Consider the following 26,013-nt stretch of genomic DNA (forward strand, 5'->3'; position numbering starts at 1 on the left):
CCTTCTGAGCAAGAGACATGAAAAGGGTTGCTCCATAAAATTTGGTTTCTGGTAGCTTGTCTTCAGGCAGCAATTTGTTGTCATAATTTACACGCTAAATTTGAAGCATATCAACTTGGTCGAGATTCCTGTTTCTGCTAATATCCTTGGCGACTTCTCTTTAGATATCTGGAGATAAGATAAGGTGCTCGAGAAAGCAAGCATGAAGATTGGCCTACCGGGTTTGGCTTATCCTTGCAAGTGGGGCTGTCTTTTTCATTCTTGTTTGGAATAGGATTCGTAGGTCATTAATCCATAGGAAAAGAAGAGTCCAATTTAAAGTTGCTTCCATTTGATTGTTCTTTTTCTGTATGACTTATGACCAAAGTTATAACAATGATATGATATTGCACATATAATAAATGATCTGATACCGCAAAAACATATCCAGAGTGGAAGCTTTCTTGCAGAGGTTTCAATAGGTAGGTAGTATTTGATCTGATTGAAATTGAGAGCTTTTGAGGTTCATTGCTGCAAGTCTGCAATTTTTCTCCATTGGAATTAGGAAAGCATGAAGTCTTCAAATCATTGTGCAGTTGGGCACTTAGGAGGATTCACGGTTCCTAAAATCCTAGCAGCGTTTACCAGATCATAAGAAATGAAAAGATGGAATTAGAATTTGCACACAACTGAATCAAAGGGATGCTTCTTGCAAAGAAAACACGAATTCAGACCATGGATGTGCTCTCTCATGCCTAGGATTAAAGCATCCAACACATCAAGAGGCCAAGAAAGAAGGATCATTTTACACATAAAACCTATGATCATAGCACATACTGAGTTATATAGGTACAAGATCCACAAGATCACCAAGGTTTGCTAGAGCAAAGTTGGACATGCAAAGCAGAAAGATTTTTATTTTTCCTTATAGCTATTCACAGGCTCTCCTTACAAACTTTCTGGAAAACAAGTTCATGGCTACAAAGTTTTCAGATCTCCCCCATCGATGAACTTCTCAAGAGCTCAGTCTCCCCCAAGATTGAAAACATGAACTACATACCTTCTTTTTTGCACATCATACCCATATATAGAGCCATATCTACCTAGTTAGCCCCCTTCATGAGTTCATTCATGTTCATGGTGCAAACTCCATAGTTTACATGACAAGCTCCAGTTATCTTTTGGTTCAGTTCTTTGCAGATCTGCCCAAGACACGGCCATGCAAAAGCACAGCCATGTTCTTGTTTGCAGATCCTTGTTCTTTTTTTATGTGTGACCCCAGGGAGCCAAGAACATGACTCTCCTTATGGGATCCTCGGCGGCCGAGCCGCGGCAGTCGGCGCCACGGCTCTGGCCAGCGGCAGCGGCGGCGGACGTGCGGCCTTCGCCGGCCGGCCTCGGCGCCGGCGCGGCGTTGGTGCTGCAGGAGCGCCGCAGTTTGTCACGGAGGGCCTGTTTGACCTCGTGAGCCCAGGAGCCCTCCCCTGCAGGCAGCTGAGGGGGTTTCACGGGCATGGCTGCCTTGCCAAAAAGACCAAGAAATCCTAACACTGAAGACTCACTAGACTGGCCAACCGAAGAGTGTTTGCAGAGCAGAGAAATGGTAGTAGATTCATCAGAGGTTTCGCGATGGGGGCCTATTTATAGGCGAGAGGAGAAGCCCGTGAGGGAGAGAAAAGGGAATTCCACTTTTTCTTTTTTCCCACTTGCGCGCTGGCGGAATCGGGTTCCAAAAGGGAACCCGATTAGTGTTGTCAATTCTGGGTGGGTTCTGGTTGTCATTATCATGGTGTTGATTAAAAACAGTGGTGATCAAATGGCCTTTGGTAACAAGCTGCTGTTTATGACATAACAATAGGGAAAAATGATACTGGAAGAGTTCAAGTCGCACTGCTCCGGTCTGATTTAACTAGGCGTTTTGGATGATTCGATTTCAAATGGCGTCAGTAGAATCTTAACTGCTCCGTTGAGCCATTCCTGTGTTTTGGGACTTGAAGGATTCAAAGCTGGACGCACAGATGATCTGTTCTGCGCGTTAACATCTCGCTTTTTACTCTATTTTTTCCCTGACACTCATTGTCTCCGACAAGCACATTTGACCATTGCCTTTCATAATTGCTTGTTTTTTGGGGTAAAAACTGGATACATACTTGATGATGTGAACGGCAAATCTCTTAGCACCATTCTATCCGCAGTGTCCTTGTAATTTTTTGTGTATTTCTGGTCAAAATTTTCAATGCGTACCTAGACGTGAGCTAATTAATTAGCTTAAGATAAACGGATGGAGTATCTGTTTGATCTTGAGAATTGAGTAAGACTAAACATAAAGCTTATGAGCCCTAATTTTTCTGCAAGAATCCACTGACAACATATTCCTCAAGATTTTCCACTACGTATTGCTGGATGAAAAGAATGGGATGAAACCAGCCATGGATTCCATTTGCGATGCCCCTCTTTTGTATCTAGTGGCACACTTTTTTTTTTGTTGAAAGAAAGGGGCTCTTGATTCCTAGGGTTATTCGGCCGCCATGTTGCCTTGTCGAGGCCGGCGAGAATGATGGCGCCGGAGGACAGGCTGAGCAGGCGAGGTGGGGGCGGAATTATTGACGCCCAGCCGTGGTGTCCACCATGCAGGTGGCCAGCTGGCGCGTGACGCCCGCACAGCGCAACAGCCTAGTGCTAGTGGTGGTGCCCGTCGCCGCCGCGGGCCCCACCCTATGACTAGGCCTCCCGTTCTTTTGCGCCCCGCGGGCCCCGCCAACCAATCACTCTCTCGCTCGTATCGCTTCGCTTGTCTCGCTCGTATCGACAGGACAGGCCGACAGGGTGCTGTGCTTCCTTAAAAACAGATTAAAAAAAATAAAAATAGTTTCTGAAAGAAATGAAAATACGAAGAACTGTGACAGGTGCAGCCCAACTGTTCGTGCCTAGCCAGGTTATCTTTGCCGTGGTGGTTCGTTTGGAAGGGTGTGTACCTACCGGACCAATCGCGGTTAAGAGGTGAGTGAGCTATCACCTTCACTGCCTTCCATTGGCCACGAAAGCAAACGCTAAAGTGTAGCTTAAGCTGGTGAGGGTAGGATAGGGAGTCGTGACACGAGAGTAAACTCGATCACAGATATTTTGGATAAAATTCCGATCACAAATATAGAACAATAGTGAGTGAGCCTAGGTTAGTCTGCTTTCGGCCTTTTGGATTAACCAATCTAACCCACGAAGCCCACGAACTGGATGTGCAGGCCCAGTATTTCTTTCGCATTGATCAACTTGCATCTCAAACGATTTTTTCCGTATGAGTTCGCATTGGTTGGCCCCCGACCAGTATCCTCGAGAAAAGAAAACGTATCCTGCTCGGAGTTGCAATTGTGCCCCCTTGCCATATTGATCTTCCGTATATGTACGCACACGAGGTTCGAAACCGAGCGTCCCGTCCGGCGTAAACCGATGCCGCCGCGCAAACGCTGCAGAACATGCGCTGCGCGGCGCGCGGCCGCGACGACTCCGGAGCTTCCGGCGAACCTCCTGCTTGAGATCGCCGCGCGCTCCGATGCCGCCACCATCTTCCGGTGCGCCGCCACATGCAAGCTGCTCCGGCGCGAGATCCTGAGCCCGGACTTCATCCACCGTGTCACCGGAGGCCCCGACGCCGCCGCCGTGCCCTCCCACGTCCTGGGTGTAGTCGGGGGAGAGCGAGGCCTCTTTCTCCCTCGTGCATCCGGTGACGGTGGCCACACTGACCTTCGCGAGGCGCCACCTGGCGCCCTTCGTGTCGCGCGCCGCCGCTGGGCTCCTCGAGCAGTACGTGCCCCTGACGTCGCGCCGCGACATCAACTGGCGGCGGAGGTCAGAGCGCAGCCGGTCGGACTTGTGCGTGTACGACCCCATGACTGACAACCGGGCCTTCTTCCCCGTCCCGCCGGACATCGGACGGGACCCCTACCACGGGCTACTCGGCTACCACGGACATCGTCGACGAGCTCGTAGTGACCATATGGGTGCTGTCAGGAGGAGGCTCCTGGGAGCGGCACTGGGAGGTAGACATGGAGGCGGAGTGGTATTTCGAGCCGTGGGAGCAGCGTGGGTTCGAATTGTTCAGCTTCGGCGATCAGAGGAGCGGCGTAGTGTTCTTGCGACTTGATGGTGATGGTCTGGGCGTGCTCTGTGGGGTCGACGTGCTCTTGTGGAGACGAAAACCACGTTTTTACGAGTTTTTTATGAAAAGACGGGCATACCATGCGAGGTGGACCTCGCTTCTCGGCTATCCTCCATGAAAGCCTACTAGTACTAGCTAGCTTCTTTTCGATCAAATAACGGCTAGGCCACGGAATCGAATCACCATATGTGACCCAATGCAATCCAAGTATACAGCAATTATGGATGTAAAAAGATACTAAGGCTAACGCCAATTTAAGTTTTATTTTTATTAAATGTGACGGTATCTTTATATTGGCAAGGTAAGAGAGATGGAAGTAGTTTTATCTCCATGAGGCATACATTGCTTTCGAAGACTATGAAACTGGAATTGGAGTTCAGAGGGTTTCCTTCGTCCGATCATGTGCATTGCAATTTGATGCTATTGCTAGCAAATGAAACCGTGAAATAAAAATGTGCATAGGATGCTTAGTTTCATTATTTCATCAACCCAAACTTATTTAGATGACATGGCATTTACCTGGAATAAAACTCACTATTGGGAATGATCTAATTAGAAACAAATGTGATGGGCTCCCTAAATTTTTGAACTCAATTTTGCATATTTCATTCTCACATTGCGAAATCCCTCCCGATCTTTCGATCAGTGGAGTCCACCTCGAATTCGTGAGTCAAAGGTGTGGCAAGAGAGCGAGTTCGACTCGCAGACGATCCGCAAGTGAAGGACCGATCCTTTAACATGAGTACTTTTGCGAGACTGGTAAGTGGAATGTGAAAGCATCTAGGCCTCTAAGTTGAATTTTGGTAATTAATGACAACATTTGTGGACTAATAATTTCATTAGAGATATGAGTATAGGTTAGTCCCAGGGATGAAATGAGTTTCAAAGGATGCTATGGTGATAGCTTGGATGGTTTCACATAGGAAAGCTCAAGGCAAATGTATACGATTGGGCTTTTCTATTTTACCGGTCAAGAGGTGATTAGTGGATGGTAATTGATCGAATTCATAGGCTAGATAGCCGTACTATCAAGAGGGATCAATTTCATTTGCTTAACGATTCTATAGTGCCACTTTGCCCAAACAATTGCATTGCATGCATATAGGTTTATCTCGTTTGGAAAGTGGATAGAACTATGGTAAAATGATTTTTAGAAAATAGCTAACGCACATGTATGGCGAACGATCTCCCTTATTTGTGGCGGACCGTTCTATGACTTAGCCATTTTTGAGCCCATGGTGAGCTGAAATTGTTGAACGGTGAACGGTCCGGCTGTGGGAGGCGGACGGTCTGCCGACTAACTGTAAAAGTCAGACAGAACATGTTTTCATTCTGGTGAGGTGCGAAGTTGAAAGGTGGACGGTCCAGCCAAGGACTCCGGACGGTCCGCCACTTATTCACATTTTTTGGACAGAACAATTCTTGGTTCCGTGTGGAGCATGGACGTGAATGGTGGACAGTCCGCGCCCAAGGGGCGGACGGTCCGCTAGCTAATTTGAAGAGTTGGACAGAACATTTTCGTTTATGGTGGATGGGCGAAAATGGAAGGCGGACGGTCCGCCTCACTAACTTTGAAACTCAACGTGTTCTGGACATGTCTAGCTGCGTGCTGCATGTTTGGAAATTTGAACTGCGGACGGTCCGCGCCTGGATGGACGGTTCACTTGTGCTGCAACGGTCATCTCTGCCACGCATTTATTGCGGTTGTAGCTGTTGGAATGAACGGCGGACGGTTCGCGCTCATAAAGGCGGACGGTCCGCGAATCCCCTGTTTGTGCGCGTTTTAAACATAACGGTTAGTTTTGGGGGAAGACTCTATAAATAGCTCATACCCGAGCGTGGGAGAGCTCTCTTGGCACTTTGGAAAGCATTCTTGACACATTTGAGACTTCTTCCTCCTCTCTTTCACTCACTTTGCTTAGAGGTTGCATTCTTGTGAGATTGAGAGTATCCTAATGCATTGCATCAAGAGTTTGAGTTTTGTAGCACTAGAGAGTCTTCAAGCAAGCGTCATTGGCTTGTTACTCTTGGAGGTTGCCACCTCCTAGACGGCTTGGAGGCTGTGGAGTCGTTGAGCCCTTCAAGAAGACTGCGAAGGAGCCCCGGCTATTCTTGTGAGAGGTTTTTATGCTCACCTCGCCGGAGCGGTGAAGGGCAACTCTAGTGGAATCATGGTCTGGAGAGGTTTTTTTTATTCTAGTCAGCTGTCTTGATAGAGGAATGGTTGGAACATTGAATCCATCTCAACGTGGATTAGGGGTGACCGGCAAGTCATCGACATCACGTAGAAAAAATTCATCTTTTGTCTTCGGTTATTTGTTTGCTCAATTTTCTTATTGCAATTTACTTTGAGCAATTACATACTAGAGATTGAATTATATCTTATCACCCTAGGTTGCAACCCTCACCTAGTTTTAGAAAGAGTAGAAATAGAATTTCTTTTATATTACTAATTAAATTTATTTAGTGTTGTGATTTCCCCCCTCTAGTCGGTATCCTAGATTCTGCGGAATGTGAAGCACACCAATGTTGAGTAGGCAATTAGCAAGGAGAAGAAACACTTCTTGATGGTTGATTGGTTGGGTGGCCAGTCCCCGCAACCAGGCTTCCTTACGATACTTTTGCAAGTCCTATCGCCACCTCTCGACAATTTGTCGAAGTGTAAGTTTCCTCCGTTTTAATCATAACGCCGGGTAGGGACCCTTCATCAGGTTGCTTGACCGCCTCAACTCGAATTTAGGCTAGTTTGTAGGGAAAATGGTACATATACCGCTGCACACAAGACCATTTTGAAGGCATTTTTAATATAGTAAAATTCTAGAAAATTTTTGCCAGGAATGAATCCATCTAACTCTTGCTCTCAGCAATTTGGATGTAAAATTTAATAAACAATGCTAATAGTACGTAAATGTCTAGGCATAATACTACCGCCGTCCATAAACCTATGATGCTAGGACAAACTAGTTAGTTCAAATTTAGTTTGTCCTAACTTTATATATTTATGGATGGAGGGAGTATTTTCATTAACTACTAATAATAAATGTAAATCGGTATATAGTAATAATAAATATTAAAAATTTCAACTGACTTTTTCCATTGGATTAGCCAATTTAACTCGGGAGGTCACGAATAAGAGAGCATTGGATGTACGACACGATCCAGCCCATAGGGAACAAAAGTAGGCCAGCCCAGTATTTCTTGCCTCGTGGGCTTAGCCAAATGCTGGGCTTTGTGATAAGCACTAAGACGTGGGCACACGTGCTGCTGCTCCAACGACCCATCCAATTCCGTGACGTCTCTCCCACTCTTCCTCGCTTCCTACTGCCTCTCCAGAGCAGAGCCCTCCCGTTTCAGCTCACTTCCGAATTTTTTTACAAAGGATTCAGAGAGGGAGGGAGGGAGGGGCATGGCGGCGATGGTGGCGGGTGCGCTGCGGAGGGGAAGCGGATACGGCAGTGGTGGCTTCCGCTGCAGCTTGCGTCTCCTCGCTCAGTCGCTTCGCAGATTCGTGAGCGCCCTTCCTCCTCGCATTCAGTTCACCTCACCCCGCTCGACCGGGAGGATTGTGTTGTTGTTCCCCGAGACCTTAGATGCGTTCGCGCCGCACTAATCACTTGCCCCGCTCCGTTTATCGATGGTGTCGGAATCGAATCCCTGGCGATAGTTTTAGCGGCGGATAAAGCAACCTGGATAAGATTGCGAGCCCGAGTTCACTAGTTCAGGCCTTCGATTTTGCTCTCCACAGTTTAGTGCTTATTAACGCGTGTGTGTCTGTGTCGATCTAGGCGAGCACGCTGGTCGTAGCGGAGCACGAAGGTGGGTTCGTGAAACCGTCGTCCCTGAGCGCATTGGCCGCTGCGGAGGCAATTGCAAAAGAGAACAAAATTTCTGTTCTGTTGGGTGGATCCGGACCTGCGCTTCACAAGGCTGCCGATCACGCTGCGTCCAGTCATCCACTGGTTTCTGAGGTATTGTGCTGCTGTAATGCTGTTCTCAAATTATGTCCAGTCTAGTAATCATGTATTGGTGCCAATTTTATCCCTTCAACAACTCCCAAGGATCAGGTGAAAACTAGAAGAGAAATAGAAGCATTGTTCTGCGGGCTCCTCTGCTTATCAATTGGTTTCTAGCACTGCAGGTGCTGCTTGCCGATTCAGAAGCCTTGGCACATCCTTTGGCTGAACCATGGGCCGAGCTACTCCACTCTGTTCAGCAGAAAGGAGGCTACTCTCATGTTATAGCTTCATCGACGTCCTTTGGGAAGAATTTGCTTCCACGTGCTGCAGCTCTTCTTGATGTATCCCCTGTTACTGATGTCACTGCAATAAAGGAGCCACGAATCTTTGTGAGGTTTGATACTCTGCTGTTTACTATGTTTTTTTAGCATTTTATTCAGAATGTGGGAGTGGCATGGTAAAACAATATTTGTCCCCCCAGTATGCTGGTTAAGGTTTTAATTTCATGTATACATGTGGTTTTGGAATTTGGATCGGTCCATTTTATGTGTTTTAGTGTACTTGGCCCCATTTTCATGTACTGGAAAACAGTCCGTACATCTCAATTCATAACTCCTATTTGTGTGCTCATCTGCCGTCCCCAGATCAGGTACTGCAACTGCCAATATTAACAGTGGAAAAATTATCAAATGCTCCCTTCTTGATAGTTCACCAAATCTAAAGTTATAGCTCGCGATATGTGGCACTGTCTTGCTCATTATCAACCTGCTTTGACACATTTTATGCTAATTTTGTATTAGTTCATGGGTGTAAAAAACGCATGAGCCTAAAGAGAGAAGTCATATATGGTCACATTCAGTCATTCACATGAGTCCACAGCTGCCTTTTGTGATGTTTCGTTTTGTTGGGGTTTCATGCTGTCGCATAGAGCCCCATGTTATATGACATTCACTGTTCCATGCTTTAGTTAATGTGTGCTTCTGACTCCAGGCCAATTTATGCTGGTAATGCACTCTGTACTGTGAAATATACTGGAGAGGATCCTTGCATGATGAGTGTTAGATCAACTTCGTTTTCTCCAAATACTGAGGCTATGTCTGAAACAAAGGTTGCACCTATCACCCAGGTTGATCTCTCTTTCCTCAGTGAAGGTTTGTTTGTTTCCTTCACCATATTCTTCTGTTAACAAATCAGCAATCCTTCAGAATTATTTTATTCATTTTGTGTTGCTCTAGTAATGTTCCGACTCATGCAACTAAACTCTGGGAGTAAAGGATCAATATATTAATTTTCCTTTTCACGTTCTTAATTTTTATAAAGCTGAAGCAGTCTGCAGGGGAAAAAACACTTCTCATTTGATTGCGTAGTATTCGGACAGTTTACTGATATAAAATTTTGGCACATAACTAATAGCACCTTCTCTTTGATGTATATGTAACATAGGGAAATCTAAATGGGTGAATCTGACATCCCAAGACACAGAGCGACCTGATCTTGCAAATGCCCGTGCAGTAGTCACTGGAGGCAGAGGTTTAAAAAGTGCTGAAAATTTTAAATTATTGGAGCAGCTTGCTGAGAAACTTGGTGCAGCAGGTTTGAGCTTCTATCTGAATTTTTTCCTTACTTTTGTCCATAAATTATTTTTCTTGGTGGCACTGAAATGATTAGTGTTGATACTTTACCAAGGCCTCATGCAAAATTCATTCCCCTGCAGACTGTAACTTTCTAACTATTACTTTTCTTTTCTGTAGTGGGTGCTACTAGGGCTGCTGTTGATGCAGGTTATGTTCCAAACGACCTTCAGGTAAGCACCGCAAGTCTATCATGTGCAAAACTGCACCATAGGAAATTACTAAATGTGTTCTGAATCATCCAGCTAATATATAGTTGTAAATTCTATTATGAGCTAGTGGTGTTATCACCATGATCAACATCCTGTCAGTTCTCTAGATCATTGGTGCCTTCTTTTATGAACAACCATCTAATTCATTGCTGGCTTTCTTGTTGCCAGGTTGGTCAGACAGGGAAAATTGTTGCACCAGAGCTCTACATGGCTTTTGGAGTTTCTGGAGCAATACAGCACTTGGCGGGAATGAGAGATTCAAAGGTTATTGTGGCCGTTAATAAAGATGCTGATGCCCCCATATTTCAGGTTCCTTCTCGCATTTAATAAATATACACATCGTGCACTTGTATAAATTGCTAAAAGTTCTAAAAATTCTAAGCCAACTGCATTGGCGTTGTCCAGGTTGCAGATTATGGGCTAGTTGCGGATCTATTCGAGGTTCTCGACGAATTGTTGAAGAAGATCCCAGACAAGAAGTGAGTGGATGCCGTCATGATAGTGCCCATCTCTCATTTTCCCATAAGTTCATAATAAGATGAAATTATCTCATGATGTGAATACTGCATCTGGAATAATGTATGTTATTATGGTCAAGGGACCTGTTCTTACTCATTTCGTAGTAAACAAATAGGCTGCTAGCGGTAGCGTTTTCACCATCAAACCAGAGTGCAGATTAAATAAGCGATAATTTAGACGTGGATATTTGCAGTTCGTACATCAAGGCAAGGTACAACAGTTACATAGAAACAAGTGAACATGGACGCAGGAACAGTGTCAGCATCGAACAAGCGAACAGCTGAGCGAAACGAATAATCTTATATTCAACCACAACGTCAAAAGAATGACCATACATGATGTGTACAATGTTTAAACCTACTGATACATTCGAATGATTTCGATACGCCAAAACAGAGAACGAAACTAATGATTTTCTTATTCTTCTGTGATCAAAATGAACACGAATCCCAGAAACGAGGATAAAAACTGTAAAAGAATATCAACGGTATATAAATGTTACAAGTATAATATATGAATCACGGCCTGTATGAACTGAAGTACTGCCCTCATCACGATTCAGATTTATCATCAGGAGGGGTTCCAACGAGCCAACCCCACATGCCGCCAGAACTTTGCCGCTGCTTTGCGTCCAGCGCTGCTTGCTCTGACGCGGCTCTCTGTCGTCGAAGCAGCTCAACCTCCTTTTCCAATGCGTCCATACTTTGAAGCTTCTGTCGTAGTTCCGCAACATCGACCTAGTGGGCATTCCAGAAATTAGGTATGATCAGAGCATTGTATTTATATGTTCTGCTAATGGTTATGATAATCGATAGTTTAACTCATTTGATTACAACAAGAAGCCAATGTGTACCTCAAGTTTGAAACATCTTGACTGCTCAGCAGCAAGTTGGCCACGGACAGCTTGAAGTTCCTACACAATTTAAATGAGAAAAAGTAAGGGCCCTAAAACCAGCTTAGGTAAAATGGTTTTAGGAAAAATTTACGCAGCACTGGTTCAACTTAGGGTGCGTTTGGCAGCTGATTCTCTATTGATTCCAGTAGGAGCTCTGCCAAACACTTTTTCAGGAGCTCTGCCAAACACTTTTTCAGAGAGAAGTGATCCTCCACTGATTCTGTGAAGTGATTCTTTGAAATGAACTAAGAGGCTGGGAGCTGAAAAAAGTAGCGTCTCCTGATTCTGTGAACTGATTCTCCATCCTGATTTTAAGAGTTTATGCTAAAGAATCAAAGAGAATCACTTTCAGCCACAGAATCTCTTCTCTCAGAGAATCAGCTCCCATAGAGAATCAAAATCAGATGGAGCTCTACCAAACAGACCCTTACTTTCCTTGGATATAAAACTAAAACGACAAGTAAAAGCACAAAAGTACAGTTTGTCTTACACAACTTATCCTAATTTTAACTTAGAAGTCACTTTGCTCCAGTTTTGTTGAATATGTCATGATAAAATATTATAAAACTATGCATAATGTAGCAATGAATTAGACTCATACAATATTCAATACAGCAAAAGCTTTTTCCCCTCGAAAGTGTATGCCTATATATTTAGTAAAAATGTAGTTCAAAGGCAGAATCAAAACTTATAAGTAGTTCCTAAAAGAATATAATAGTATTACATGAGATGCGTAGTAACTGTTCAAGAGGAGGTTCATTAGATGCTTGAAAGAATATGCACTATTAACCTACGACATAGAAGAAAGAGCACTTGCCTTTGTGAGCTCCACATTTCTGGACTCTGCTTGAGCAATGTCTTCTTTAAGTTGTACAGTTTGCAGCTGTTCCCTGTTAAGTGTCGCTTCTAGTTCATCTTTCTCAGCTTTGAGAGCTGCCAAAAGCTGTTCACTTGCTTCATCAGTACTGTTTTTCTGGAACTCAGCAGAGATAAAAGAAAGGAAGTGTGAGTATCCTCAATAACTCAAATCATAATTGGTACAGCAACCACCATAAAGAATTTTGTACAAGACACAATCTATGTAACGAGTGCCAGAACCACAATTGCACTGTGTAGTTTGCAGAATTTCAACTAGTATGAATCCTAATTTCTACAATACACATTCAGGAAGTCAAAGTGGCTAGGCCAAAACAGGAAGCACCATTCAGTTCTAGCTAATAGCCTAACAGCGGAAAATATCTGGAGCAGGACATTACCAGGTCTGAATCAGCACTGTCCATGGCAATCTCTCGTATCTTCCCATCCTGGGAAGTTTCAACCTCTGGTTCCGCAACCCTAGATGTAGTATCTGAGACAGTTTCTTCTTTTGTGGTTGACTTGGAATCTGATTTGAGGCTAAGTTTAAGAGTATAAACCTGTTCATCATATGGAAAAAGTGTTGGTCAAAGGTAGTTTCACATATTGTTCATTGTATCATACGCAAGTGATAGCTTGTAGCATTGACTGAAAATGTCAATTACCTCATTGCTGTATCGTCCATTGTATCCTCCAAATGAGATGAGATAATCATATCCATTGTAACTGCTATGCACTAGAGTCATGCCCTAGATAACAACAAATTAAAATATTAGCAGCCAGGTAAAAATAATCCTGACCACCAAATACTGCTCAAGAGATATACCTCACTGGCAAGGGGAACCCGTCCTTCCACAGTGCTAACAACTGACCATGTCAGAGTTGACATGTTAAGAACGAGAGTCTCAGAGACACCTGTGGAGAATAGTAGAGCTAAGTATTCACTTAATAGCATCAAAATGAAAAGAACAGGTTTAAGGGCCTTGGTTAGGGTATGTTGGGATCGTATGGAATCCCAGAACATCCAAAATGAGGTCTGATTGGAGAAAATTCCATCAGAGGCAAAAAGCCACTAGTAACATGAGTATAAAAAATGAACCCCATAAATAAACGCCATAATGATCACATCGCAGTTATCAAGAAGCATCTTGACATCCTAAGTTAGGAAATCAAATACTTACCACTTTTATTATTGCCACCCCCAACTATGTACCAGTTCTCCCCGACAGTTGCACCAGCATGGCCAGCTCGTGGGCTTGGCGTCAGGCCTTGTTGTTTGGGCCTTGACCACTCCATCTGTAGTTCCAAAAAAAAAGCAGTCAAAGATAGCACACAAACCTTTACAGATGCCCAGCAAGATTAAATTTGTACCGTCTGCAAATCAAGGACATGTAGGTCGTTGAAACATGTTGCATGAGACCCCCCACCAAAAATTAAAAGATAGCGGTCAGTATGGCAAGCAGCAGCATGATCCGATCTTGGAGAAGGAGGGGTGCCTCTAAAACACAAAGCCAACACCACAGTGAGCTGAATTCAAAATACAGTAACACAACAGTTGGCTTCAAAAAAGACCATTGCCTTGTGATTCAGAACATGCGCATGATGACCTAGAGAGATTATTCCACAATCCATATATACATGTTACTAAAATACAGCTTTGATCATTTTTTTACATTGGGGGGGAGGGGGTGTGCATTACACCTTCATAATGAAAGTGTAAATACAAGATAACTTTACCTAACTACGAAAAATATGTTTTAAGGTCTTGATGCAATCTATATTCATTATTCCCTTTTATATTAGTAAAAGCTAATGCTCGATAGCGTGAAAGTTACCATGCATACCAATTATGTTTGGGGCACCAGTGCGCCCACCAAAATCTAGGAGCTTTTTTTTAATAAAAAAAGTTAAGCTCACATAGCAAAGATCAATGCAACAAATTATGCCTTCTTCTTCTCATTAGGTAAATTGTGCATTAAGAATCAAGATTTTTGTACTTACATTGCATCCACATCATCCCATGTCATGGTTTCAAGATCAAGAATGTGTAAGTCATTCAAGAGGCACCGTTTTGCATCTTCACCACCGAACAAAACTAGAGTTGTTCCAACAAGAGTCACCGTCTGACCTCCACGAGAAACCTACAGCAGATGAAACTTACATAAGCAATCTACGTTCCTGGGTATATAACTGGATACTCAATACCAAAACAACTAAGCATTGCTATTATGTAGATTTTTCATCAATCGCTTCACAACACAGACTTTAAGTTTAAATCAAGCACAGAACAGTGTAAGAAACCACCTGAGCAAAGCACATAAAAAATCTACATGCTCAAATGTAAGAACAGTGGATTGAAGAAAAATTATTACCGGTGATTTTCCATAAGTCCTGACAATAGACCAGGTACAAGTATGCGGATCAAATTCCTTCACTACAATAAAAGCACCAGAAGTGAAGTGACAACATCAGAAAAACAAATTAATGCAATGGGACTTAATTAGTGAGTAGTATCAAAATAGATTAAAGCTGAGCAAACCTGTAATGCCTTCAGATGGATCTTTGGTATGCCCGGCAATAGAGAAAAATTTGTGGCCCCATGTTATCTACAAAATGGTACAGAACAAGAGGCAACCTCCATCAGCTACAGTTTTAAAGATATCTGACTTTGCAACAGTTCAACTAGTTGTGCAGAAGCGTACCAATGAATGGCCAGCACAGGGAGCAATTTGTGAGGTTTTTGCTGAATCAGAAGATTCTGCTTGCAATTTGGCATCAATCTTTGACCAAGTCAAACTCTTCAGATCCAAAGCCTATTTTGTCATAATTGTGAAAAGAGGCATCTGTTAAACCAGTGGCTTAATGTTTAGCTGCTTTCAGATGACATTTTTTACTAGGGAAATTCTACCTAGCTTGGTATTTTCTATGCAGGAAATATCAGAAAACTTAAAGGTTTTCGCACAATATTTTTTAGGGAAATAGCTTTTAGTTTGTGATCTCCTTGCACAGTGATAATACCCAATTTGAAAATGACATATTATCCCAGAAAGTTTGGCATAAGGAAGCACACGGAAGACTCACATAGTTGCAAGAAAAACATGCTTTCACATCACACCGATTCACAAAAGGTCAAGTTTAGGAACCATGAACAGAAATGGACAATGAATCCAGAGAGTATTAAATCAGATGCACTACTTAAGGATGATTTGATCAAAAGCAGTAAAACAGCATATGCTACACAGTGTCATGCTTAAAATCCATAGCTGATAACTTAGGATGCATAGATATAGCCTTGTAGGTTGTTTTATTCAGTTGCATGTACCTGAAGGTCACTAAGGTAACGCCCGTTATGGTTTCCACCAAATATATACATCTTATCTTGCAATACAGTTGCTCCATGCTACAACAACCAAAATTCTTATTAGTAAAATAAAAGTAATAGAAAAAAAATAAAAGTATTAAATGAAGGAAGAGGAAATTGATGTATCTGGCACACCTCATAACGAGGTTTCGGATGATGACCACTGATAGATAATGGTGTCCATTCGTCAAGAGAACTAACAGTACTAAGGCCTTCCAGAATAACATCTTTGTCCTGTGTTTCCACAGAACTTCCATTTTCAGAAATGATTTTAGGTTCTGAAATTGATGTTCCATTTGTTGAAGCTGGTACAATCTGTGGCTCTTCTTTTGGCTTCTAACAAAATTAAAAAAAATGGATAACTTACTAAATCTGTTCAGAGCTAAACATTAAACAATAGAATCAAAGATCAACATAAATTCTGAATATTCAGAAAAGGAAGCAACCAGTAGTCAATAGTGTGACTTACATGCATTTGAATATCTACAACGGGCTCAGAGTTGAACTCAGGGACCCTAGAGTACCATCCAGGATCTTCCTCCTGCCACGATATCAATACATCTATCAGATCAATTTGCATAGCTGCACACCAAACAATGTCATGTAATCACTCATACCTCCAAGATTTTGACAAAAAGACGCATCGCCTCAGCCGACGGCATGCTTCCAAGCCCATGCCAACTGAAAACACAAATCATATAAGAAATGCGTATTGTTTTCAGGACATGCAAATGCAACTCAATAATAAATGATATTTCCCACTCCAGCTATCCAGGTTGGGCCTTCCATAACCTAAATTACATGAATACTGCGGTTATTGCAGCATAGGCATCTCATTTGCTAACTTAAGGCCAGGAGCAAATTCCCATTCCAAAGTCTGGGTTATGCAATAAACATAAGCTGACATGAGAATGAACTATGCAATTGTCTCTGCTGATGTCTAGTACCCTAGTCACGTTCCAAGTTACAAGTAAATGACTATGCGTTCCATATCCATTGATAAAGCAGATGTTGGCTTCTACCCTGACAACGGGAAGCAGGATTTGCGTGCAGTTTCCAGTAGAACTAACCTGGTCCATTTGCTCTGCTCCACGGGGTTCCACGCCCTTGGCTTGGGCACATTGCATGGACCAACTGTGGCCTGGACGAAACAAAACCCAAAATCACCAACCGAATTGCGATCACCAAAGCAAATAGACGGGGACGAGCAAACTAACGACACAATTCAACCCCCGAACAGCACCAGTTCAGACTATTTCACGCTAGATCCACGCAAAATTTCAGCCCACACCCAGAATTAATCGCCAAAATCAGCAAAAACATCGGCCGGCGTGTCACCTGCTGGTGCAGGCCGTAGAGGAGGAGGGCGACGTCGTTCTGGAAGCGGGAGATAGCTGCGGAGGAGGTGGCCCCGCCGGCGCCGAACCCGGCATAGGCTGCGGCGGCGTAGAAGCGGTCGGGGTAGGCGAGTCCGGAGCTCGCCATAGCCGGCGCCGCGCCCTAGATCTCCCCCCGGATCTCGCGCGGGCACCGAACCACCGGCGCGAGACGGCGGTTAGGGTTTACTCCTCCGAATCCCACCTCCTCTTCGTCGTCGTCGTGTGGAAATGGAAATCTGCAGGGGTGAACTCGCGCCGAGATCTGGAGGGAGACGGCGAGCCGACGCTGGCGCCGTTCGCGGGCGACGCTTTTAACGCTCCCCGCCGAGGTGGCCGTAGAATGGAAGGGAGATGCTGACGGGAGCGGCCACGTGTCCTTGACAGGTGGGTCTAGTGACGCGGTAATGGAGTCGTGTCTCCACGGGGTCGTGGTCGTTTCGTTGGGGCTGTGGGTGTTTCCGTCCTCCTGCTCTGACTTCTCCGTTTCGCCCGATCCCCTCCCCCACCTGCCAGCCCCCCGCCGGTCACCGCTCGCCGCCGCCGCCGCCGCCGCCGCCGCCGCCGCCGCCCACGGCAGCCATCCAGCCGCCGGAACCCATCCTTCCGTTTGGTGCTGGGTTCAGTTCCTGTGTCGAAACGAGTCGCGCAGAGCCGCAGACTGGGAGCTGGGGCGAGGAGACGAGGGAGGGATGCAGCAGCTGCAGCCGAAGCAGATGCACTGGGTTAGGGCCGACTCCTCCGACTTCGGGGGCGACCGCCCCGCCCCCCGCAGGTATCCAGCTCACCCTCGTCGCCGCCGTCTTGATTTTAAGTCCCAACCTACCCGCCTAACAACAACCACACGGGTTCTGCGATCTCGTGCAGCGGGCACACGGCGGTGAGCATCGGCAAGTCCAAGGTGGTCGTCTTCGGCGGATTCGCCGACAAGCGCTTCCTCTCTGACGTCTCCGTCTACGACGTCGGTAATCAAGTCTCACTCCAATTTACTTGCCGAGCTAATTTGCCTCCCTCACAGCAGAGCACATCTGCACACGCCGCAGCTCAAAATATAAGGGTTATCAGATTGAGAAACGTAGATTGCATTTGGATGATTGGATTGTTATTTAAGGAGCATATGCATTAGGAGTGAAGGACCAAGATGTTTTCCTAAAAACTTCTGAATGCAACTTATATCGCAGAGAATAAGCTATGGTACACACCTGAGTGCACAATTAATGGATCCGATGGGCAGGCAGGCCCAAGCCCTAGGGCATTTCATGTAGCTGTCGTCATTGACTGCAATATGTTCATCTTTGGTGGCCGTTCTGGAGGCAAGCGGTACGCAATCCAGCATAATTTGGAAGCTTAGCAGAAATAATTTCCTTTATTGTTACTTACAATGTGGTGCCTGTTGCACAGATTAGGTGATTTCTGGATGCTAGACACCGGTAAGCCTCTATGTTTCATCAAATTGCTAGCATCCCCTTTTATTTGTTTTGTTTGCACTTCCTCTGGGGTTTCTGCAACCATTAAGTGCATCATGCTGCTGCATTACATTCAGACCTATGGCAGTGGTCGGAGATGACTGGCTTTGGTGATTTGCCATCACCACGGGAGTTTGCTGCTGCTTCGGCCATAGGAAATAGAAAAATTGTTATGTAAGCATCATTTGATACACACACCCCCGTCATACTTTCTATATCATCACTTGTGACGACCATTATATCTTTATTCAGGTATGGTGGTTGGGATGGCAAAAAATGGCTTTCAGATGTATACATCATGGACACAAGTAGGCAAACTACTTCTTTATCCAATCTGTAGTGGACACTGAATTTCTCTTCAAGATGGCAACAAAAATGTAGTTTGTTTATTTCTTGCATTCTCTGTTGTATAGTGTCACTGGAGTGGACAGAATTAGCAGTTACCGGATCCGTGCCGCCTCCAAGATGTGGGCATTCTGCAACCATGATTGAGAAGAGACTGCTTATATTTGGAGGCAGAGGTGATTGTTATTTCTTGATCTCATTTCTGGGTTCCTTAAACATCATGGTTTATGATTCATTGTTTATTTCTTAAGCTGCAACAAACTAATGTGTTTCTCATTCCTTCCCACGTCGAAAATGTGAAACTGAATTTGTTGATCATTTTAAATTTCTTCTAAATATATCAGCACTAGGTTTTCATGCGGATTGTCTTGTGGAAAGGATACTATTTTCCTTATGAGAATTTCTAATGATTAATTAGTTAATTCATAAACTATTGGTTCTCAACAGCCTGTTTCCAATTACTGCATATCTTCTTTGCCACAGGTGGAGCAGGGCTGATAATGGGTGATTTATGGGCTTTAAAGGGTGTTACTGAAGAAGGTATCTCCTTATATTTTTGTAAATCTGTTTGAATAAAAGAAAGACTGCTATGTATAATATATGCTAGCTCAGTTGATGATGACGCCAGCAGAACTAACAGTGCACCTGGAATTAAGCCAGTGTAAATGGTTGTGGGCATGCCTTTTTTTAAGTATTATATTACGTCAGGACAAAAATTAGGGTACATATCCTGATATCTTGCTTGCCCTGTGTGATGACTCTTGCTTTATTGGAAGTCATGAAATTTAAGATGCCCCCTTTATTTGATAGGTGTTAAGTGGTAGCTGACAAATATTATTGTCATTGTTTCTCCTGTTAAATTATCTAGGCTGTCATTCATTTGTATGTTAGCATCACATTGCACTGCTCAGTTGATGTAACCAGTTATTATGAACCTGATTTTATCTATTTTGGAAGACAATGAGACACCAGGTTGGACACAATTGAAGCTTCCAGGGCAATCTCCCTCACCACGATGCGGCCATTCAGTAACATCTGGTGGACCTTATGTATGTAATTTGATTTCATCATACATTCATACTTCCTTTCTGAGTTTTCCGTCTTTCTGGGTGCATTAGTATGGCATACATGGAAGGTTGGGCCCTGTTGAATGTCCGTGCTGGATATTAATTAATTATCATTACTACATTGCATAAAGCAAATGTACCATTGGCGCACATTTAAAACTCCTTTGATGCATTCTGATCTATAGAACAGTAGGCACTTTGTTTTTCAGTGCCAACCCTCTTTTCAGTGAGGCCATGGGTTTCCTGATATGGTTAATACAATAACTTAGGCTTATGGGTATTCCTTTGGCAGCTATGTAAACAGATATATGGATTATGTGGATTTTCGTCTTTGGTTTTAAGATCTTAGTCATATCAGCATGTGCAACACATTATTTATCAAATTAGGTTGGCGATTGGAGCACATTTTTAGTACAGCCTTGTTTCCTTGTTATTAACTTCATACATGAAAGAGTCTAATCATCTATTGGAAATTGCCCTTGTTCTTTGCTGGGAGCCTTTGCAACCTCAAGTTGTGCATCATCCAGGTCCAGACTCTCTAGATTATATAATCATAAGCTGGAATTTGATGGGTTTCTTCTCACATTTTCCCATGCAAGGGTTTCAATTGCACAATCACATAACTGAAGATGTATAGATCTTTCTTGTCAGCTCTTGCTATTTGGAGGACATGGAACTGGCGGTTGGCTAAGTAGATATGATGTGTACTACAATGAATGCATTATTTTAGACAGGGGTAAGATGTGATTGTAATTTCTTTTTTTGCTTGCAATAGGGACTATTAAACTGCAAATTGTCTGTTGAGTGCCAAGGTTTTTATTTCTTGATTCCAAAATGTATTTTCCAGTAACTAAACATAAGATTTTGTTGCATAGGTAAACTTGTAGGTTATTGTGAATATACAGAAAAAAATATAGACAGCTAGGATCATGTCCATGATCCATTGCTTTGTCTCTATTGCTGACCCACCTTACATGGCACTTTCTCAGTCAGCACGTGCGCATGATGTATCCAGTCTGTGTGCTAGAAATGTGGCATGCTTGTACACCACTGTTTGTTAAGGTGCAGTTATCCAATTAGGTAAAACCTCCTATGTATCAGCTCAAAAGTATCGGCCTATTTTTTAGTAGAATGGGCACACTAGCTAGCTGACTAATAAACTGCTTGACTACAATAATCTTTTTCTTTGATTCTTTTTCCCCTTGTATTTTCTTTTCGAGGGATCAGCAGTTAACCAGAATTTCATATTACATATTCATTGTTGGATAATACTTAGATCCTTCACAGTCTCTGTTCAATGGAAGCGCCTACCAACAAGCAATGAACCGCCTCCTCCTCGGGCTTATCACTCCATGACTTCCATAGGGTCTCAATTTCTTTTATTTGGTGGCTTTGATGGAAAGAACACGTTTGGCGATCTGTGGTGGCTTGTTCCTGAAGGTATTGTTATCTCATGCTTGCCTGAAAAAGAACAAATCACTCCTATATCAGCATATTGATCTCTTGAGGGTTGTGTATGATGTACTGGGGTATAAAACTCCGCACATAAATTCTTCAATTCATATTGCTCCAGTCATAGCCTTTAGTACTGACAAGTTGACTTGAAATATCATAACAAAAAATAACTCACTAAGTTGATGCTAAACTGGATTTATATTAGGAAACTTTACTGCTCATGATGCAGATACATTTACCAAATTGTCTGAAATGATTTGAAGCTTTCCCCGATGCTCTTGATTGTTACTCTATGATGGTTGATGGAGAGAGGTAATCTAAATTCCACATTTTTGTGTGCAGATGATCCTATTGCGAAACGAGGTTTAGCTCCTAACATTGATTCAAATAGCAGACCTAGCACTACGACTGGTGATGCCCAGCAACCCAACTTAAAGGTACATGCTTGCATGTGTGGGAGTTCATTGTGAAAGTTTCAGGTGACAGAAAAGTCTGCAATTGCTAAAATATCTGATGGTCGCAGGAGTCACAAGCTGTGGTATCTCCAATAATAGAATTGGCCAAAAGACTGGGAATTCCGCTTTCTGAGGAAGTTTCAATAAGTTCTGTTGATGAAATGGATGATAAAGAACTTGTGGAATTGTCCTCTAGGCTTGCTGGTCAATCGCTTCCAGCTAGTGACCAGGTGGCATCAATTCAGGTACTTGTGGCTCGCTTTTACTGTAACTTTACTGTATCTGCATCTGAGAGGATTTTGGCTTTTTTGTGTGATACCTAGGTACTTCGTGATCATTGGAAAAGTTCTCCAGCAAGCTCACTACAACTGCAGGAGCTAGGACCTTTGCTGAGGGACTATCAACGTCTCATCCTCCGGCGCTATTCGTATGGTTTCACTCTTCGGTCTCCCCTCTATGTCTGTTATTTGCTTATTTAAGCATTCACTTTTTCATGAAATAGAAGCTGTCTGGTAGAAACTGACATGACTTTGTAACATAGGCTCTGTTCTGGACCATGAACTATTTTTTTATTGTCACGTGAATAACCTGAACTGCTAGAAATGAACACCCATTTGGTATTTTGGGCGGATAGTAGTAACTGTGAATTTTACACATTTATCATGGATTTATGCTGCATTTCCATGCCATCTGGCCTGTTTGATGTCGATAGGCCCAAAGCTGTCAGGTTCTAGTTGGTTGTTAGTGGAAAATGTCATTATCAGAGCTTGTTATGCCTGAAAATGATAATTCTTCGTTGATGTTCAATTAAAGCAAAATATATTTCAGCAATATTTTTTCCTGATCATGATTTCAATTTGTTGCTGCAACTACAGGGGAAATCAATCAGCAGCATTTCATGAAATGGAAGCTCTCCGTTTCTTCCATTTGAAAAGTGCTTCACAGGTATGCATAGAAGTTCATACGATCCAGTAATCCACCACAAACGATCACCTGCCATCAATTGAGAATACTGCATTCAATACACCCTGCTTATTTATCACTATTTTTTTTTATGTCTGGTATACCACAGTTGCGCATGGATGACATTCCCATCTTGTTGCGCGAGTATGGAAGGCTGCTTTCAACATGAGATGTCATCTTACCTTTTTGCTTTGTAGGTGCTTTTGAACATATCGTTGTGTTAGGTCGCCATTTTCTGATTGTAGTACTGAATTCTTTTAGCTTTTGGCCTCATATAATCATCTTTGCTTCAGGTTCGAACTGAACATTTGAAACTTCCGAAGAAGGCAATGTAAATCTTGCTGCATATGTGCCATCTTACTCGACTTTTGGGTAGCATGATGGCTGAGGTACCAATTCTCACCCAATGATAGGTCAAAGAACATTCACAGAACTGTGCATCATGGACATGTTTGTAGGACGTACGATTTATGAATGACAAACTGAAGCAGCAACTCCTGTGACTGCGATCGACATGTTTGGCCATTCTGCTCCTCATCTGACCAAAAGGGCATTCCATTGCATATTTGCATGTGCACCGGAGATCGACCGCACACAGGCCGCTACTGTTTAAGACTTAAAGTGTAGCCGGTCCCGGTCGTACGTTCAAACGCATGTGTTGCTTGCCGTTCGTCCATGCGAGTACAGAAAAAGGTGGAAAACGCAGCCTGGAGCTTTCCAACGATGCCACTGAACTTCATAGAAGAACAGCTCAATTCATGCAAGGGTCCGTGAAACATTTACTGTGGCACGGTTACTTACTGTTGTCGAGACGGTAGTGAAATTCTTGGGTTGAACTTGGCTGGCCGGACCACGGCGGGATGGTCTGCCAGGCCCAAGCAATCCGAGCCCAGGCCCAAATGGGGTACGGGCAGTTCCAGAAGCTTCCACGGATGGGATCGTGAGACGAAACAGGAAACCACCAACCCCACCCGGCAGCGGCGGGCGCACCCGGGATTCCCATTCCACCGCGCCGCAGACCCGCAGTGCGCAGCGCAGCGCAGCCACCCCGCGCCCCCAGACTCTCTCGATCGCTTGACGCACAGGATTCTAAGGGTGAACAGCCGGCGGTATGACTCCTGGCCCTTGGACGAAGCAGGCACCATGGCAGGAGCAGGACTGCAGGAGGAACGAGGCAGCTGATGGATTTACCCCTCGTCTCATCCGAATATCTGATACCTCATCCTCTACCGTAGCATATGACATGGCAGGACATTTGTTGCTCCCTTTTGCACATGAGGACGGCGAGGTCGTTGGGGATCGTGGAGTCGATGGGCAGCAGATAGAAAACTTCCTTTCTAAACTGTTGCTTTGATGGCAGCTCAAATTCATCATCGCTACGTTACAGAATTGCAGGTTTTAAATCATCCTTACGTATTCTAGATAAACAAATACATTGTACATTATTCAAAGCATCCACCATTGACGATTGATCTTGTCAATACAAAATCTCTCTGCATCTACATTCTACAATTTGATCTCTACAATAATTTCGTGTTGCAATGACATTCTTCACCGAAACTCATTCAGTTCTGAAGTTCATTCAGTTCTACAATGGCATTCTAGCCTTTCCAAGCTCATTAATTCTGAAGCTCGTTCAGTTCAAGTTCTGCAATGGCATTCTAGGTTGTCGATGTTAGCAAGGTGCTTTTATGCAACAGCAAACAAGGAACAGTTATAATCGGCATATTCATACGTTTTCTTTAATGCAAATATGACCTGCTCAGTGCTGACCATAATGATATTGCCCTGACTAGCCATTCCCTTCTCTAGGTGGTAAATTACAACATTCCTGACGCGAACATCTCATTAATCATTATCTTGAGAAAGATTAGTGCCACAAAACCTGCAAAATTTGAATGAATGAAACATAAAGCAAACGATTGATACAAATACAACAAGAGTCATCTTCCTTAGATTGCCTGAGCTGCAATCGACGCGATGAGCCCTCGGCAAAAACTTGAGTGCCTCCTACGACGAGTCGAGGTGCCAGTACCATCAGCACCCCACGATGAGAGTGCTGCAGGCAACGACATCGCTGGGGAGCCGGAGCCCTCAGGGTTGCGGCCCTAGCGGCAGAGGTTTAGGGTCAGGTGCCTCCTATCGGGAGGGGAGCGCTTGACGAGGTGCGCAGGCCCGGCGCGCAATGGCGACGGGGGCTTTGGACTGGGGACCTGGGAAAGGAGGAGACAGGCGGAGGAAGAGGAACGAATAGATGTGAGTGGCTGCGCCGAGCAAGCCTGAGCCGACGCGAGCGCAAGAAAACCAACCTCCTGAGCCGAGTGGTGCCTCTCCCACGTTCTCCCGTCGGATCCCGCGAAGCGCCACGCGGCAAAAATCAGGGACAGGGCTGCACAGGCCGCACTTTGCAGCCGTCCAGATGCCTTCCTTTTCAGCATCTTGTTGGCAAATTAAGGTGACAGTTACATCAAAGACCACAAAAGAGGTAGGAACAGTGAAGAAGTATCTAATCTTATGAGATAATTTACATCTTTAGTTTTATAATTGTTGCGGGTCCCCTTTGTTGCTTTTATGATGGCACCAATACATTTCATGTTATTGAGGCACTGTTGCTGAAGAAAATGAATTTCTCTATGCTTCAGTCTTTTGTTTGTGAATCACTTGCTAGTGTGAAGAGGATCTCAGGCCTGTAGACTGACTAGAAACAACCCAGTGTAAAAAAAACATTTTGGTATGATTTGTCATTTTCTTGTAATTCTTTATGTTGGAAAAGAAGTATTGCTAGTATGTATGTCTATCTCAACTCATTATGCATTATTCTGGAACGGCATGCTCTTTCCTTTTACTAAAGTCTAGTACAAGTATACCATGGCATTCAGTCTCTATCACAGAATTACATTTGCATTTGACAAAAATTACCTTTGTGTTATGCGGATGTCATCAATCATTCGATGAATCTTTATTTAAAGTACGCTGACATAACTAGAAGTAGCCTTCTTTTGTTCCTCCTACATTTTTTGTTTGACTAATAACTTTTACTTGTATCACTTTGGCTTGTCTATCCTATCAGTAGGTGAGTTCAAGTTTTCTTAGTTTACAGGAATATCTCCAGTTTCATGCATGGTGCTCAATGCCTATATTTTCCTTTATGTCATTGTTGACATCTGATTTATTGAGTACTCATTTCTTTATTACGATTGTAGAGATATCCAAGCAAGCAGTGTCCTTCTTGATGATAAATACGAAGTGCGACTTGGGAGTATGAGTGACATGCGCCCAGCAAAGTGCGGGAAGCCAGAATGTCTTCTCTCGGATATTGAGATCG

The 26,013-nt window shown here is 43.7% G+C and overlaps 3 protein-coding genes and 1 pseudogene across 6 annotated transcripts; 3 read left to right on the forward strand and 1 right to left on the reverse strand.

Moving 5' to 3' along the window:
* Positions 1 to 47: 47 nt before the first annotated feature.
* LOC117836845 (uncharacterized) lies at positions 48 to 1,613 on the forward strand (annotated as a pseudogene).
* Positions 1,614 to 7,483: 5,870 nt separating this feature from the next.
* LOC117840535 (electron transfer flavoprotein subunit alpha, mitochondrial) lies at positions 7,484 to 10,546 on the forward strand. Its single transcript, XM_034721049.2, has 8 exons — positions 7,484 to 7,640; positions 7,918 to 8,100; positions 8,271 to 8,482; positions 9,079 to 9,239; positions 9,532 to 9,681; positions 9,840 to 9,892; positions 10,100 to 10,240; positions 10,337 to 10,546. The coding sequence occupies exons 1-8, from the start codon at positions 7,539 to 7,541 to the stop codon at positions 10,412 to 10,414; spliced, it is 1,080 nt and encodes a 359-aa protein (XP_034576940.1). The 5' UTR covers positions 7,484 to 7,538; the 3' UTR covers positions 10,415 to 10,546.
* Positions 10,547 to 10,731: 185 nt separating this feature from the next.
* Positions 10,732 to 17,205, reverse strand: LOC117840533 (acyl-CoA-binding domain-containing protein 6). Of its 2 annotated transcripts, none has more exons than XM_034721046.2 (18): positions 16,900 to 17,205; positions 16,632 to 16,702; positions 16,179 to 16,242; positions 16,031 to 16,102; positions 15,697 to 15,894; positions 15,523 to 15,600; positions 14,903 to 15,013; positions 14,740 to 14,806; positions 14,573 to 14,634; positions 14,202 to 14,341; positions 13,572 to 13,698; positions 13,382 to 13,496; positions 13,027 to 13,115; positions 12,866 to 12,949; positions 12,602 to 12,760; positions 12,163 to 12,318; positions 11,304 to 11,363; positions 10,732 to 11,187 (listed from the first exon to the last, which is right to left on the reverse strand). In XM_034721046.2, exons 1-18 carry the CDS (start codon positions 17,044 to 17,046, stop codon positions 11,002 to 11,004), a joined length of 1,986 nt encoding a protein of 661 aa, XP_034576937.1. In that variant the 5' UTR covers positions 17,047 to 17,205; the 3' UTR covers positions 10,732 to 11,001. The 2 variants fall into 2 exon arrangements, with proteins under 2 accessions (XP_034576937.1, XP_034576936.1); XM_034721045.2 differs by having other exon boundaries at positions 15,697 to 15,897; positions 16,900 to 17,203.
* A 124-nt stretch (positions 17,206 to 17,329) lies between these two features.
* On the forward strand, positions 17,330 to 23,213 carry LOC117840534 (protein GLUTELIN PRECURSOR ACCUMULATION 3). Of its 3 annotated transcripts, XR_011897175.1 has the most exons (18): positions 17,330 to 17,712; positions 17,805 to 17,902; positions 18,119 to 18,257; positions 18,339 to 18,367; positions 18,481 to 18,577; positions 18,656 to 18,711; positions 18,817 to 18,924; positions 19,232 to 19,288; positions 19,706 to 19,797; positions 20,467 to 20,551; positions 21,103 to 21,255; positions 21,613 to 21,707; positions 21,794 to 21,970; positions 22,049 to 22,152; positions 22,601 to 22,670; positions 22,798 to 22,881; positions 22,982 to 23,077; positions 23,147 to 23,213. XR_011897175.1 is itself a non-coding variant. In XM_034721048.2 (17 exons), exons 1-16 carry the CDS (start codon positions 17,345 to 17,347, stop codon positions 22,855 to 22,857), a joined length of 1,788 nt encoding a protein of 595 aa, XP_034576939.1. In that variant the 5' UTR covers positions 17,330 to 17,344; the 3' UTR covers positions 22,858 to 22,881; positions 22,982 to 23,213. The 3 variants fall into 3 exon arrangements, 1 of the variants encoding a protein (XP_034576939.1); XR_011897174.1 differs by having other exon boundaries at positions 22,798 to 23,077; XM_034721048.2 differs by having other exon boundaries at positions 22,982 to 23,213.
* Positions 23,214 to 26,013: the final 2,800 nt, after the last annotated feature.

Source organism: Setaria viridis, chromosome 9, assembly GCF_005286985.2.
Source record: "Setaria viridis chromosome 9, Setaria_viridis_v4.0, whole genome shotgun sequence".
NCBI lineage: Eukaryota > Viridiplantae > Streptophyta > Magnoliopsida > Poales > Poaceae > Setaria > Setaria viridis.

What these genes read in the sequence shown, in the direction of transcription:
- LOC117840534 (XM_034721048.2), top strand. Translation starts at nt 17,345, where the DNA reads ATGGAGTCGTGTCTCCACGGGGTCGTGGTCGTTTCGTTGGGGCTGTGG. An exon ending in CGTCTCCGTCTACGACGTCG is followed by an intron (nt 17,903 to 18,118) that starts GTAATCAAGTCT and finishes CTTATATCGCAG; the next exon opens with AGAATAAGCTATGGTACACA. An exon ending in GTGGTGGCTTGTTCCTGAAG is followed by an intron (nt 21,256 to 21,612) that starts GTATTGTTATCT and finishes TTTTGTGTGCAG; the next exon opens with ATGATCCTATTGCGAAACGA.
- LOC117840533 (XM_034721045.2), bottom strand. Translation starts at nt 17,046, where the DNA reads ATGGCGAGCTCCGGACTCGCCTACCCCGACCGCTTCTACGCCGCCGCA. An exon ending in TTGTAGATATTCAAATGCAT is followed by an intron (nt 15,898 to 16,030) that starts GTAAGTCACACT and finishes TAATTTTGTTAG; the next exon opens with AAGCCAAAAGAAGAGCCACA. An exon ending in GGGTTCCCCTTGCCAGTGAG is followed by an intron (nt 12,950 to 13,026) that starts GTATATCTCTTG and finishes GTTGTTATCTAG; the next exon opens with GGCATGACTCTAGTGCATAG.
- LOC117840535 (XM_034721049.2), top strand. Translation starts at nt 7,539, where the DNA reads ATGGCGGCGATGGTGGCGGGTGCGCTGCGGAGGGGAAGCGGATACGGC. An exon ending in GAGCCACGAATCTTTGTGAG is followed by an intron (nt 8,483 to 9,078) that starts GTTTGATACTCT and finishes TTCTGACTCCAG; the next exon opens with GCCAATTTATGCTGGTAATG. An exon ending in TCTCTCTTTCCTCAGTGAAG is followed by an intron (nt 9,240 to 9,531) that starts GTTTGTTTGTTT and finishes TATGTAACATAG; the next exon opens with GGAAATCTAAATGGGTGAAT.